Here is a 14,935-nt window from a genome sequence, read left to right as displayed (position 1 = left end):
TGCCACCAGCTCAGGCTGAGTGCAGCCACTGAGCTTGCCTCTGATGCAGCTTCCCTCCTGCTGGGGGTCCCCGTGGGGCCAGAGCCTGCTTCACCTTGTGTGCCCCAAACACACCCCTGACATTGCTTCTTCCCGCCTTACCACCACATGAAGGCAAGGGCTATTACTCTCTTTGCCCGTCAAGAACCAAGATTCAGAGAGGTTAAGTGGCTGATCTGGAGTCACAGAGGAGCGTATGAGGACTTGGAGCTGAAGCATGCGTCTGTCTGTCTGTCTCCGTGAAGTCTGTGACCTTCCATCCCTCGGTGGTCCCCAGTTAGCCAGGGTCTTCAGGCACAGGGCTTAGGATCCTTGGGTTGAAATATCACTGTGCAGGTGAGTGGGTTTTCTTTGCAGTGGTCATTTTAAAGTTGCTGGTCATAAAGGCACACTTCCCTTTCGATGTAAACATTTACAATGGAAAGACAGTTTTATAAACTAAGAGTTGGACTTATAACATCAGTGCTATTCAAAAGGGGATTCATTGAAAGAGACCTTTGTAAAAGGGTTCTTATTTTGTTCAGACTTGGTCCTCTATGCTTTGTACCATGGTGCCCCCAAAGCTGGGAGGTCAGCATTCCACAACGGCTCAGCATGTCTGTGGGACTCATTGTGGAAAGGAAGACGGCTTGCATTTCTGTGCAGTTCATAAAATACAATCTCTTTACCACGTGGGAGCATTGCATTTATTGAATAAATAAAATACACCCTTTTCACACCTACTTATTTTACCACGCAGAGGCTCTAGCAATGAAGGGAGAGGATTAGCAGCTTTTGTAAAAAAAAAAAAAAAAAAGTAAAAAAGTAAAGGCAGTAGAAGGCAACTACATCACTAAATTGGTTTGCATCTCGCTAGGCCCAACATATTTTGTCTGGAGGGACAAAATGCCAATTTTCAAAAGAATTGGGGATCTGATTTTATAGCTGCTTTCTGCTACCATCCGTTGAGAAACCTCTTCCTGGTTTCCTGTGAGGCTGACTGCTTTGGTCGTGTGCATTGGAAGCTGGTTCAACCCCCAGCTTCTGGAGCTCTCTGCTTTTCTCAGCCTGCAGCTGCACTCCCTGCCCGGGCCCCAGAGCTGCCTAGGAGGGCCCAGTTAAGGGCAAGTCTTCCCCTCCCAATAGCACAGCTCGGGAAGCTTTCAGCCAGTCGGGTCCATTAGTTTGCACATTTCTTTACTTCTTGTAGGAGACAGAGAAGTCAGTCAGCCTAGCCTAGTGGTTGAGCCAAGCTTAAATTAACTAAATCTAAGGATGCTTGGGTGGGGCTTGCTGCTGATTTAGGAATCAAGCACCTTATCTCCAGATTCGCCCATCTCCTGAAATGTGAATGTTTAGCAGCAACAGGCCCTTATTTTCTTAAGCACACGCTGTGACCTGCTTTGAAAAGATATTTCAGTTTTCAGAACCTTTCCATGTGATTTTGTTCTAGATAATTGCAAGGTGCCATGCCCTTGGCAGGCCGGAGCTTCCCTTCCTTGTCTGTCGGATCCCACTGAGAAGGAAACTCGTGGCCGGATGTGGGTGAATCCACAGAAGTGAAAACCATGAGCAGAGCAAACAAGTGGACGTGAACGGCGGGACATGTGCTGCTCGTGGAGCCGTGGGCCAGCAAGGACTTGCTCACGGAAGCTCCTGCAGGGCAGGGGCTCCAGGCGGCAGGGCAGCAGGCAGTGGGACAGCAGGCGGCAGGCGGTAGGCTGGGCTCCTGGGAACACTCCCAGGGAAGGTCTGAGCAGCAGCCCCTGCCTAGGATTTCCCAAACTCTGGTCAACACAAACTCTGAAAGGAGAGTATAATGTCTGACAGAGCAAAGATGCAGACATAAATCTCTGGGATTTAGGAACACATTTTTAGAACATCGAGTAACACAAAAACGTCCAGGAAGACTAACCTGAGGGAGCAAGATTGTACACAAGATTTAAAGCAAAAGGCTCAGCAGGCAACGCCCAAGACCTGCTCCCAGACAGGCTCGTCTCCCAAGACAGCAGCGGGGAGGGGCTTTCTGTGCGTGGGGGTCCCCGTGAGAGCCCCGAGCAGTCACGGGCACAGCTGCGCCACCTCTCCTACGTGACAGGAGCCCCGTGGATGGGTGGGCCTAACCGCAGCTCTCAGGCCCACTTTAGTAAGTGATCACTTCACTTTGTGAAACGTTAGCCTGGACCCTTGACCACCGACAGGGCCTCCAGCCTCTTCCTCAGTCAGCCAACCTCTGACCCGATGGGTCCCGATCGCAGTGCCTTCACGTCAGGGAGCGACGCTGGAAAAGCGATAAATGCTCGTCTACCAACAGCTACACTGGAAGGTGGGGTTCAGGCTATAAATTCAGGATGTGTTTTCCAGTAGCATGGGACAGACATCCAACCACACCAGAGTTCTTAAACAGGATAGTGACTTTATGAAGTGCATTGCTGAAGCCACCTGAGACAAAAACCAAGGCTTTTCACAAGCAGCATTGTACTCGACGTCTCAATCTGGACAGACCCCCCAGACCACAGCCACTGGGCGGACGCGACCAGCCAGCCAGCCAGGCTTTGAGAAGCTCCCACCTCAGTCTGCCAGCCTGCTGGCCGCACAGCTGGACAACTCTCCGCAGGCCACGGAGTTGTCTCTTTTCTCAGAGACAGAAACTCCATCCCAAGCTCTTCTGACACCCTTGTTTTTTGTTTTTTTTTTACTAGGCAAAGAACTTTATTAATCCTTGTTTGCAAACTTTACTCCCAGGCTTCTTCAGCTTAATTAGCTGCAAAGAATAAAATTGTGTATAAGCAAAAACTGAAAAGAGCTGCAGTGTCCAAAGGGCTTGAGCTTAAAAATATTAGAGATCTAGATTTTATTAGATCCATAAACAAAACAATTTTAAAAAGCAGTCATAATATAAAATAGCAGCTCCAAGTAGTTTCAAGTTCCATCTTCTTCAGAAGTTGACTCAATTCAGTTTGCCTCATTCTTGGAAGCCTCATCAAAATTTTCCACAAGATCTGGAACTTCATCATCATCATCCTCTCCAGTAGCAAGTGGTGCCTTTCCATCCACAGATTGTTTGGGCAAAGCTTCAGCCAGTCTCCTTAAACTAGTCAGACTATCTGCGCCAAGCTGGTTTAAGATGCTGGGAAGCATTTCTGTCAGCTGCTTGGTCTCAGCATGGCCTGTGATGGCGAAAGTGTTTGCTGCCAGAGATGCCTGAACTTTAGGGTTGTTAAAGTGGATCACTGTTCCTTGGTTTGTAAACATATTAACCTCTTCAATACCAGAGATATTGTTAACCCCTAATTTCTTTAAGGAGAACTGAAGTTTTTTATCATCTGCTGTAGCTGTTCTGTGAACCACCTTCTTCTTTCTGCGAGCAGTTCCTTTCCCACCAATGCGTACTTGCGCCTGCAGCTTGGCGAGTTTCTCCTGGTTCATGATCGTCTCTTTCATCTGGGGCTCCTGTCCTCGCTGACACCCTTGTTTTTAACTGCCGCAGCATGCTGGGTCAAAGTAGGTAAATGTGATACAGATCCGGACCCTTTTCCTTTGAGAATTAACCCATCTTTCTGGGCTGGGGACACTGAGCGAGCCATCCTGGCCTCATCAGAACCCTGAGGGTATATTTTTCACCCAAGAAATTTTGGATTTCAAACATTTGTATAACTACAGCACAAAATCATAGATATTGACTATAGAGTAACCTGGAATGTAGGAGGTATCGAATCTGTGTCAGTGGATCGATTGCTCCCTCAAGCGTCTCCCCTAACTTTGCCTTAAGAAAGCAAAAGGGGCTTCATTTCTGTCAACGCAGCAGAGGGGCAGCAGGTTGGGAAGGGGTAATGGGCAGTCCCAATTCGGAACCTTCACCAGCTCCTGCAGTGCAAATACTCCCATCGTGGCACATTTCAAGCTACTTAGCAATCGCTTTCAAACTCCCTGTGTACCTGCTGACTGAGGGGTCCAGCTCTAGCACATCTCTACCACGTCGTTCTCCAGGTGGAGCGGTGCATGGAAGGGCGGCACGGGCTGTAACTCGGCGCGCTTTCACGGGGATGAACTGCCAAGTTAAACTCGCATCTGGGTGTGTCCAGCCCTCTGATCAGAGCCCCGGGAAGGGGAGCTGGGCGAGCCCAGGGGACGTCAGAGCAGAGGACAATCACTCAGTAAGCCAAGTCGCACGCAGTTTACGTTTCACATGGAAAGCTTTTGTAACACACTCCTTGTCCTTTTTCCCTAGGAATTGTAATTGAATCCTCATGACATGAATTACTTTACAGTCATCTTTTCTTGTAACAGTGTTTGTCTTTAAAGAAAATAAAATGTGACTACAAATACAGAGAAAATTCTTTCTATTGATTATTATCAAATAAGAAGGATGCTTGATCTTATTTTAAGACTGTAAGAAATACCTGAATAAATATTGAATGACATTCCATTCTCATGAATTCTTCAAGAATAAAATTTGATCATTCTACTATATTGTAAATATCTTTAGAGATAGCAAGCAAAAATGTTTAGTGTTTTTCTTAATAGAGTATATATACTGTGTCTACTTAAAATCAAACAAAAGCATTAATGTTTATAGTATATAATAGGTTATAAGAATATCTATGCAATGATATATAAGAAACTGGTAAGTACCTCTAAAGCGAGGAATTAGGAAGCAAAAGCAGACATTTTTCATGGTATATTATTTTGTACATAAATGCATTTACTACAACAAAATTTAATTGAAGATATAGAAGTGGTTGAATTTCAGGGTTTGGTAATTCTATGAAGTTTAAATATCATCATTGATCATGTCAATTCCTTTGTAGCACATACAGTGCATTTTCATCTCTTAGAAAATATATTTTCCCATTTCTATTTCAACTTTATTGAAATTTTCAACTTTGGACAGGGACAAAATTATGAGCCAATTTTGGAAACATTATACGCAGTTATGAGATTTTAGAAAACAAATAGGGAACTTCTTTTTAAAATTCATATTATCAATAAGGGATGGTAGTTGATGGCTTTCTGTAAATGTTTTTAAAATAACCTGTCTGCATAAAAAAAAAGCAACAACCTGGCTAATGTTGACAATCATCAGTAGTACAATTCAACTATTCTTCCCTTTTTCTTTTTAGCCGTGTGAATCCTGGAGCAAAAAACCGCACACACAGAGTGTTAGCTGTGAGGGAAACACAGAATATCAGGTCTAGCCTATTCCCGGAATGAAGTCCCTGTGTGAGGCCGTGCTGGCGCGGGGCCCAGAGGACTTCTACTGTCCCACCGAAACATATCTCGGCTCACAGGGGACGCTCCTGGGGTGGGCTTTGGAAAGTGGCCTGTTTGCCGTGTCTTCCCCACATCTTCTGTGGTTCTCCCGGGCCTCCTTCACCGCCCCCCAGCCCTCTCCTCATCCTAGGACCCTTGCAGAAAAGAATCCATCCTAGAGATCCTTCAACGCTACAGAATGGACCACTCTAAGACACTTCTCCTTCATCTCTCCTCAACCAGCTCTCAGCTTGGAAACTGAATGCTGCCCAGGCCTGCAAGGCTCTCCTTCCTTTCTTCAGGAGAAGCTGGAGAGAAGAGTGGAGGGAAAGAGACGCATCTCCTCCACTCCTCTCCGTGCCAAACCTCAGCAAAGGGGAAGCAGCGGATGAGCTGAGTGACCCTCTGGCCAGGAGAGGAGACCAACCGAGGGCAGGAAGTGCCGCCAGTCTGCACACAGCTGGGGGAAGGCGTCCATGGCATCAAGAACTGCCCCCCACCCTGGCCCGTGTCCTCCTGTCACCTTCACCCTTGGGGTCTGCACTGGTTCCCATGGTGTCTCGTTGGCATCTATCACACACCATGGACACGTGTCAGCCACCAGTTCCCTACGTCTGGGTTGAGGCTGTTTGGATGGGGCCTTCCCTGCCTGCCCCTTGTCCTCTCCTGCAGGCTCTCCATATGAGAAGGGAGGGGAAGACAGCTTCAGGGGAAGGGGCAGGTCATTAGGACTGTCCAGGTGAACGGCTAGAGGCTAGGAGCTGCCGTGGACCCAGCTCCCCCCAGCGCTGACGCCGCCACAAGCTCAGGCAGCTCACTGCAGTTCTCTGTCTGGTCCTCTGTCTTCTGAGTGGGAGACGAGTCACCTTCTGTTCACCGGTTACGAGGAAGAGGCGGACAACTGGAGAAAATCCCCACGGCACCCTGAATCGGAGGTGTCAGCACCCTCACCTACCATTGTGGGGCTGGTGAAAGGGGAGCCCCACAGATGGTAGGTGAGGGTGCTGACACCTCCGGAGTCAAACCCTGAACCAGAACCTGTTTCCCAAGAGACGGCTGGAGTTCTGGTTAGTTTTGTGCAGGATATAACTTCTAACCAGACTTAAGAGAAAGTGAGTAAAATTCCAGTGAAGGTGCCTTCTCCCAGCTTCCCAAATGCCCCCCAAGTGCAAGGCAGCAGGAATCAGCAAAATCAGCTACTTGCTTTGAACAAGTGGAATGAGTCCTTATAAGGGAAGGGCTCACTGAACAGCCCAAATTCTCCAATTATCAGAGACAAATAGATGAGCAGAAGACAGGGTTCCCAAACAAAGCTCCAGGGCACCTCCACAGCAAGAAATGACCTGGGCAGTGGGCTGGGAAACAAGAGCTTCTACAGCCACCCACGCTTGCAGATAAGCCACAGGGTTCTTCCCAGTGTTTCTGTTATTTAGTGCCATCTGTCACCACCTCCCTTTAGGTAATAGATTTATGAAATCTCCGATTATTTGCTGCTTGGTGAGCATGCTGTGATGCAGTAGACAGCCCAGTGCAGCTGAGGTGGGGGCGTGGGGGCTCTGCCAGACTCGCCATGTCCCCTGCACACTCAGTTTACTCAGCCTCATTTTCACAGTAGGTAAAGCAGACACAAAGTCAATTCCCTCAAGCCACTATTGTGAAGAGAAAATGAGACAACCCTTGAGAAAATGTCAGCAAATTCTAAAATTATTTTAATTGTCAAAACGACGGTGTTGATGTAAAATAGTTGGGCACATAGCGGTGGATTGGAGAAAAAGAGAAGAGACTTTTCTCCTGACTTCAGATGTCTCACTGTGGACAAGCTTGCAGCGCCCTGGCCTGCTTTGTAGTCTCGTCTTCCAAGGTGCCTGCAACTGCTGTTTTCCGGTCTGGATTCGGTGTATTACAAATCTGAAAATATTAAATCCCCTTTGAATTCCTGGAATATATTAATGATTCTAATGCTAGTGTTTTAATGATTATAACATATTTTTAATAGGTATCAAGTCAAGAAATCTGTCGCTGGAGGGATGAGAACACTTGTCTTTAAAACCATGTTTCTGCTTCTAGAAGTGTCAAGACACGACCCCGTGTATCTCCCGCGTGACAGTTCTCACTCCTGGCCAGTCGGACCCGGGGCTGCAGCGGCGGGCAGCAGACAGCAGGGCCCAGCCGCACTCTCAGCGCAGCCCCGCCGGGCCCTGGGCGCCTCCAGCCCTGCCCGCCCCTGTGCCCACCCTGAGCGCCCGCCGGGCCCCGCCAGGGCCGGGTCTCTGAGCGCGAGGACACAGGGCCCAGCGGACCAGGCCGGCTGGCCCACACCCGGCTCCGCCCTTCCTCGCAGGCCGGGCACCAGCGTTCGGGACCAGCGCCCTCACGCATCAACTCCAATCACGCTAGGGGAAAACTCAATCAGAGATACAACTCCTTACAATCCCGCCGGGACCGCTCCCTCTTCCCCACAACATGACTTTTTAGGCCATATTTTAAACTCTTGACGTACCAGAAACTGCTGCTGGGTGACAGGATGATGGGCGACAGGCGCTGAGACTGTTTTTCCCACGATCGCGAGGCCCCAGCGCAACTCCACCCACAGCAAAGGCGCGGCTGCCCGCTGCCTCATCAGGCCTGTTGTCAAATGACCGCGTCTCCGCTCCGCCTAAGCCTTTGATTGGAGTCCCGCTTTATGAACATATCGGTGGTGCCACTGTGGAAATAACTCCAAAATTCTCGTAAAAATCCAAAATATGTTGCATCGCACTGAAGAGCCCGCTGGTAGAAATGATGCCGTGGACTTCGGTCCTTCGGACCGTGGACACAGGTGCCGTGTGGAGAAGTGCACTGAGCGCGTTCTCGCGGGGTCAGCAGCCGCTCCGGGTTCTCGCAGGGTCAGCAGCCGCTCAGAGTTCTCACGCGGTCGGGGGCCGCTCCGGGTTCTCCTCAACAAGCTGCGGGCAGCCTGTTGCCTGTCGTCTCTCACGGGCCATCCCCTCCAAGGTGCCCACAGCCAGGGATTCCCATCTGCGAGCTCGAGAGGGTCTGCAGGACGCTACAGTCTGTGGCGTCTCCAGGCGCGCGCCATCAGCGGGCGGGAGGGAAGCAGGTTTGTACTCCAGGCGCACTTAGCCTCTGTGCTTCAAGTTCCTCCCTAGGAAATAAAGGAGTTATTTTACATCATTTCCAGGATCCTGTACAGCTGTTCTGTGAATTTAACATTCTGTTTAGGAAAACGCAACTGAGGCCACCAGAGGCAGGTAAGAAGTCCACATTCAGGAGCTGGAGAAACCTCGGGTTACCGGGCAGTTCCTCACCCAGAGCGGACCTAGGTAAACCCACCTCCCGCCTCGGGAAGGGGCTGGGGGAAGGGGCTGGAGGAAAGGGACAAGAGGGAGGCATGAACCGATTTATCTCCCAGTCCCCATGCCACTCAGAGTGCCTGCAAATGAGTGAGAGGGCACTGCTTCAGGCAGCCACACTGGCTTTATTTCAGTGATGTTTCCTGCAAAATGTCCCCCATGAGCCTCATCAAGCAATCAAACCACCCTTTTCGTGGTTAACCACAAATAAGATGAAAAAAATCCTCAAGACAGCAGTACAGTTGTAAAATCTTCCAAAAGCATGTTAGAAAGTTTTCAACTTAGGGTTTGTGCTGGGAACACAGTGCCTCATTATATTTCCTAATTGAGGGTCATAAAATCCCAGGATGAAAACCACCGTGCCTATCGATCACATGGCTGAGAACACATGGGGCTCAGCAGGAGAGCAAACATTTCTCCCCTGCCCCTAAACCTCTGGGACAGGACATGTATTTACTGTATTCATCACTTAACCCATTTAACGGCTCAAAGTGCTTTAGGTTTGTCCAAGTAAGACCGTGAGCTGCCCTGCAGGTTTCCATGGCATCAGAAGCTCCCAGGAAGTTCCTATAAAGCTGGAGCATCAGTAGCAACAGTGGCCTGTGCCACGGACGTGAAACAGGTACCCTGTGTCATGTCTGTGGGACTAGATTCCTATTGTGGGGGCCAGGCAAGCACCCCTCCATCCTGACCTGTCAGAGCTTCTCCAGGTGAGGGGCAGCGGCCTTCAGAGAGAGGCAACGCTCCGGCCTCCTCCCAACGGAAGAGAAAGTAACAGCATCTTACAGCCCACTTCACCACCTCTCTAAGTCCACAAACTTAGTATCTAGCCCTGGGAAATGACCTTAGAAACACCTACTACTTAAAAATTATTTACAATCAGCCAGACACTGTACTAATTAGTTTATTCAATAATTTAGCTACTTTATTTCCCACAAAACTATATTGCCCCATGTTATAGTTGGAGAAAAGGAGAAACATTTCCTGTCCAGAGTGCTTTTATTTTTATATGGTAAACACTGTGAGTGTTTTCATTTATGTCCTATGGGGTTTGGGCCATGACTTATCTACTTACGATTATCAGTGTATCCAGCGTTTTGTTACTGCTCGTGTTTTCTTGGCTGCACCATGGCATGTGCACCTGTGACCAAGGTGGGCTTCATTGAGCTGTGAGGAAGAAAAGATGCTGGGACATCTGCACGCCTACAGATTCGCTCCCTGCAGCTTTAAGGATTGTGACCAGAGCTTCATGTCTCAAACAAGAGGAAGAGGAAGGGGAGGAAGGAGAAGCAGCCGCAGCAGCAGCAGCGAGAGCTCCACATTTATTAGGGCTGTTGCGGCCTCCCTGTCACTGGCGTGGACAGCGGCTGCACCCTGCTGTCCTTGCGTTGAAGACAAATCCCTCCGACATGGCATCTTTGGGAACAACAGCCGGGATTAGCCAGGATGGCTGGCAGACAGACACTGCTGGAGCGTCCCGAAGTGAGAGGCATATCCCTGGCCCCGCGTGTGCAAGGACAAGTGGCGCCCGGGGCAGGATGTGCCCCCCAGCCAAACCCTCCAGAATAACCTCTGCAGCCCTTCTGCAGACCACGTGGCACCGCGCTGCCCGCAGGCTCAGGCTGCCACCTGCTGGCATGTAGGCGACGGTTTAGTTTTTAAGAAATAAAGAACCTTTGCCTAGAGAACCTTTTACCGTAATTGGAAATTATAATCATCTCCTGCTTTTCAAAAACTACCGTGTGCCAGGCACCGTGGGAAGGACGCTGCAAAAAAGTTTTTCATCCACGTCTTAGAGGGGAGGGAGCCCTGGCTCAGAGCGCCTCCCTATCTTTCCAGCACCTGCGCAACCCTCCATTTAGATTGTAGCACCATATCCAAGGACCCAGGGACTCAACGTGAAAGAGAAAACATTGGGGAGAAAGTCGAGGGAACGGCCCATTCTCATAAGGGATGTGGTGGTCAGTTCGACCACACCCACGTGTCCTACATGAAATCCGAAAGATGTCTGTACTCCCCACAGCTCCTCATAAAATCGAGCCCTCTCCTAGTCCACTGGTAAGACAAGAACTTTGCATGTCCTGGGAGAGCAGCTCCAAGCTCCACTCACGGCACTGCCAGCAAGCTCCCGCCTTTACGCTGACAGTGAGTCCGTGGTGGTGGTGACGATGATGAGGACAGCCATGAGGACAGTGAGGATGACGATGGTGATGGTGGTGATGATGATGGTGATGACAACAGTGATGCTGCTGCTGCTGATGGTGATGATGATGTGACAATGAAGGTGGAGAGGATGATGACAGTGATGGTGATGATGATATGACGATGGTGATGGTGACGATATGACGATGATGATGATAATATGATGATGGTGATGATGACATGATGATGGTGATGATGACATGACGAAGGTGATAGTGATGATGACAATAGCAGCCACTATCTATTGTTCACTCTGCCAACCAGTTCACACATATTATCTCATGTAAACCTCATAACAATGCTGTGAAGGACGTGCTACTATGATTATTTTCATTTTTTGGATGAGGAAACAGGCTTAAAGACATCTGCCTAAGTTCACACATCTAGAAGCTGCTAAAATGGATTCCATTTTTATCATTTTCTTTTGAAGAGATTAATCCTGTAATGTACACTTTCTACAGATAGATGGATCAGGGAATAGTGAATGGTTCAAATATTGACCCAAATAAAACATTTTGGAAGATATTTTTTCAAAGAAAGAAGAGTCACAAAATGTACAACAAAATAGAAAATAAAAGATGCATACACTTCTGCTGTTTAGGACTGTTCACACATTGTTCTCCATCAGGATGATATTTGAAATTTAGTTCTCAAAGGCTTCTCTATTCATCTTCGCCATTTCAAAGCACAGCATTCTACTATGTCACTTGGCTCTCTCCTTTCAGTGTGTGAGGTTTATAGTATTATATCTCATATAGGTAAAATATATAATAGTTGTTTAATAAAATTCCATTCCACACACCAGAAGCACAAACTATTTTCTATTCATGTCTTGCATGGCCATGGAAAAGTTCAACAATCTCTAGGCTCATTCACTCATCTTTTAATAGCAAAATTGTTGGAGATTTTCCTTCCTAAATGCTGGACCAGGGAGTCTTTGCATGAGAACCACATGAAAGCTTTTAAAATACATACATTTAAAGAACCCCACCCTCTGAAGATGCTGATTCACCAGGTGCGGCTTCCCAAAGATGGCCTTGTCCTGATCCCCAGAACCTGCAACTCTGCTGGCTTACATGGCACAGGGGAGTTAAGGCGGCTGACTTGAGAAAGGGAGGCTATCCTGGATTATCTGGGTGAGTGCAGTTTAATCACAAGGATCCTTCAAAGTGGAAGAGGGAAGTAGAAGAATAAGTGCCAGAGTGACGTAGGGTGAGAGAAACTCAGGTGGCCATTGCTGGTTTTAAAGACAGAGGAAGAGGCCACGGGCCAAGGAATGTAGGCAACTTCTAAAAGCTGGAAAGGACAAGGAAGAAAAAAAAGAAAGAAAGAAAGAAAACCATTATCAAAACATTTTCAACACCCAAAACAGAAACTCTGCGTCCATTAAGCAATAACTCTCATTCCCCTTCCCCCAGTCTCTGTAACCTCTAATCGACTTTCTATCTACATCAATTTGCTTCTTCTAGATATTTCACGTGAATGGGATAATACAATGTTTGTCCTTTTGTTTCTGGCTTATTTCACTCAGGACAATGTTTCAAGATTCATCCATGTTACATGCTTCAGACCTTCATTCCTTTTTACAGCTGAATAACATTCTATTATACGTACAGTCCACATTTATTTGCCCATTTATCATTTGATGGGCACTTGAGTTACTTCCACCTTTTAGCTATTGTGAATAATGCCATGAGGAACACTGGTTTACAATTACCTGAGTCCCTGGTTTCAATTCTTCGGGGCATATACCCAAGAGTGGACTTGACGGGTCGTGTGGTAATTCTATGTACAATTTTTTGATGAACCACCAAACTGCTTTCTACAGTGGCTGCACCAGTTCACATCCCCTGAGAGTTCCAGTTTCTCCACATAATCACTAGTTCTCATCATTTTCCATCTTTTTAAGTAATAGTCATTCTATTGGGTATGAAGTAGTATCTCATTGTGGTTTTTATTTGCATTTCCTTAATAGCTAACAATGTTGAGCATCTTTCATTGGCCATTTGTCTTTGGAAAAATGTCTATTCAAGTCCCTTGCTCATTTTTCACTTGTGTTGTTTGTCAGTTTATTTTTGTATTGTAGGTGTGCTTTTTATATCATGACTATTAAACCCTTATCAGATATACAGTTGGCAAATGCTTTCTTTCTTTCCGCAGGTTGTCTTTTTCATTTTCTTGAAAATGTTCTTTGATACATGACTTTCAAGTCTGCTGAATCTTTCAGGTTTTTTTCTTTGGTTGTTCAATACTTTTGATGCCCAATATAATGTCCTAAAAATTCTCCCCCATGTTTTCTTCTAAGAGTTTTATGGTTTTAGCTCTTATATTTAGGCTGTTGATCCATTTGGGGTTAATGTTTGTATATGGTGTGAGATAAGTCTCCATTTTCATTATTTGCATATGGCTACCCAGTTTCTCCGTACCCCTGTGAAAGAGACTGTTCTTTCTCCATTGAGTGGAATTGGCTCCCTTGTCAAAAACTGTCACGCCGTAGATGTATGGGTTTATTTCTGAACTCTCCATTCTACTCCACTGGTGTGTGTATGTCTACGAATGGAGCTATGTGCCCAGCCTGTGCCAGGAATTACAGAGGAAGCAGAATTACAGACTGTTTGCATTCCTCTCAAAGGTCTGTCATCTTACTTGGGAGACAAACTAAAGCACATTACAAATTAGAGACTGATTGCTAACGGGGAGTCTTCCTCCAAGGCTGAACTCTGGACTTAACCCTTTCCCCGTGGGAGGGCACTCTCAGGTCTCTCTGCCTGTCCGAGGTACATGCTCAAGTACTAAACGCAAGCTCTTGGCCCCCTCTTGGCCACCACTGCCGAGCACCCCAGGAGCTGCTCACTGCCGGGCCCCTGCTTCCTGCTGGGCTGAGATGGGCTGTAGGTCCATACAAGACATAGCATATACCCTCAGGCCAAAACTGGACATCAGCTCCTCCCTCCCTACCTCAACCCAGCCCTCTCATCAAGTTAGTCACTAAGTCCAGGAAATCCAATCATGATCCTATCTTCACCAGGGTTAAATTTCTTCAATGTTTCTCAGTTGGGGATGAAACCCAAACTTCTAAATTTGGCTGACTCAATATATTGTCAGCAAAGTATCTAAAATGACTGAACTTCATTATTATCACGTAAGTATGAGTATTCTGTGGCAGTGTTGGTGATACTCAGGTGAATATAAGCAAAGATATAATAATTAGTAATTATTATGTCTATTCCATGTTTCTTCTGGCCTTTATTTTAACAACATGACCAATTCAGTTGTCATAATTAAGATTTTTACACAATCTGTGTTCTATTGAGAAAAATACCAAATTAAGCAATGCCTATTGAGTCATTGTGGTGGATTTTATTCATTTTAATTTAGAGAAAGGATGCTTAGTTGAAGCAATAGCAACTGGAATTGTCAATAAAACTATTAAAGTGATATTTATATTGAGAAATGAGCCATTTTACATATTATGTTTAACTTTATGATGGGGTCATATATGATAGAATTATCATTATCACATAAAATATTACAAGTATTTAAATTCATCAGGGAAGTCATTCTCATCTATATTGTGATTTTCACCATCACTTAAAGCAACAATTGGGGAGCATCTCCAGAGCCATGACCTTAAACATGAAGAGAAACCAAAAGGAGACACGTGGGACTGTTGAGAGAAATGCTTGAACAGCTAGGTATCTGTTGCTTTCAGGGCACATGAAGGAAGAGGTTGACAAGGTGTGCTAGTTGGAAAGTCATGTATGCCAGAGAAGCCATGTTCTCTAATCCTGATTCAGAACTGTAGGTGGAAACCCTTTGGATTGGATTATCTCCACAAGGATGTGGTGTGCCGCACTGTGACGTGGCCTTTTAGAAGGATGGAGCTATGACTCCACCCATTCAAGGTGAGTCTTGATTAGTTTACTAACGTCCATTCAAAGGGGAAACATTTTGAAGAAACCTCAGATGTGGACTCTTGGAAACAGTTGCTTCAGAGCCGACAGAGATGCTTGGAGATGCTTGGAGTGCTGGCAGAGACAGCAGATGTCCAGCGGACGTCACCATGTGCCTTCCCATGAGATGCTAAGCAAGCCAGACCTTGAGGTGTG

The 14,935-nt window shown here is 46.8% G+C and overlaps 1 protein-coding gene and 1 pseudogene across 1 annotated transcript in view; both read right to left on the bottom strand.

Moving 5' to 3' along the window:
* Positions 1–2,842: 2,842 nt before the first annotated feature.
* LOC143649576 (transcription factor BTF3 pseudogene) lies at positions 2,843–3,475 on the bottom strand (annotated as a pseudogene).
* A 6,223-nt stretch (positions 3,476–9,698) lies between these two features.
* Positions 9,699–14,935, bottom strand: part of KIF25 (kinesin family member 25) — a 107,745-nt gene continuing 102,508 nt past the window's right edge. The window contains exon 15 of the mRNA XM_077120873.1: positions 9,699–9,791. Within this exon, the coding sequence (XP_076976988.1) occupies positions 9,784–9,791 (8 nt within the window). The 3' untranslated portion in view covers positions 9,699–9,783. The remainder of the gene's footprint in view (positions 9,792–14,935) is intronic.

This window comes from Tamandua tetradactyla, chromosome 11, assembly GCF_023851605.1.
Source record: "Tamandua tetradactyla isolate mTamTet1 chromosome 11, mTamTet1.pri, whole genome shotgun sequence".
Taxonomy (NCBI): domain Eukaryota; kingdom Metazoa; phylum Chordata; class Mammalia; order Pilosa; family Myrmecophagidae; genus Tamandua; species Tamandua tetradactyla.
The sequence above is the reverse complement of the archived record's forward strand: the minus strand, read 5'-3'. Positions and strand labels throughout refer to the sequence as shown.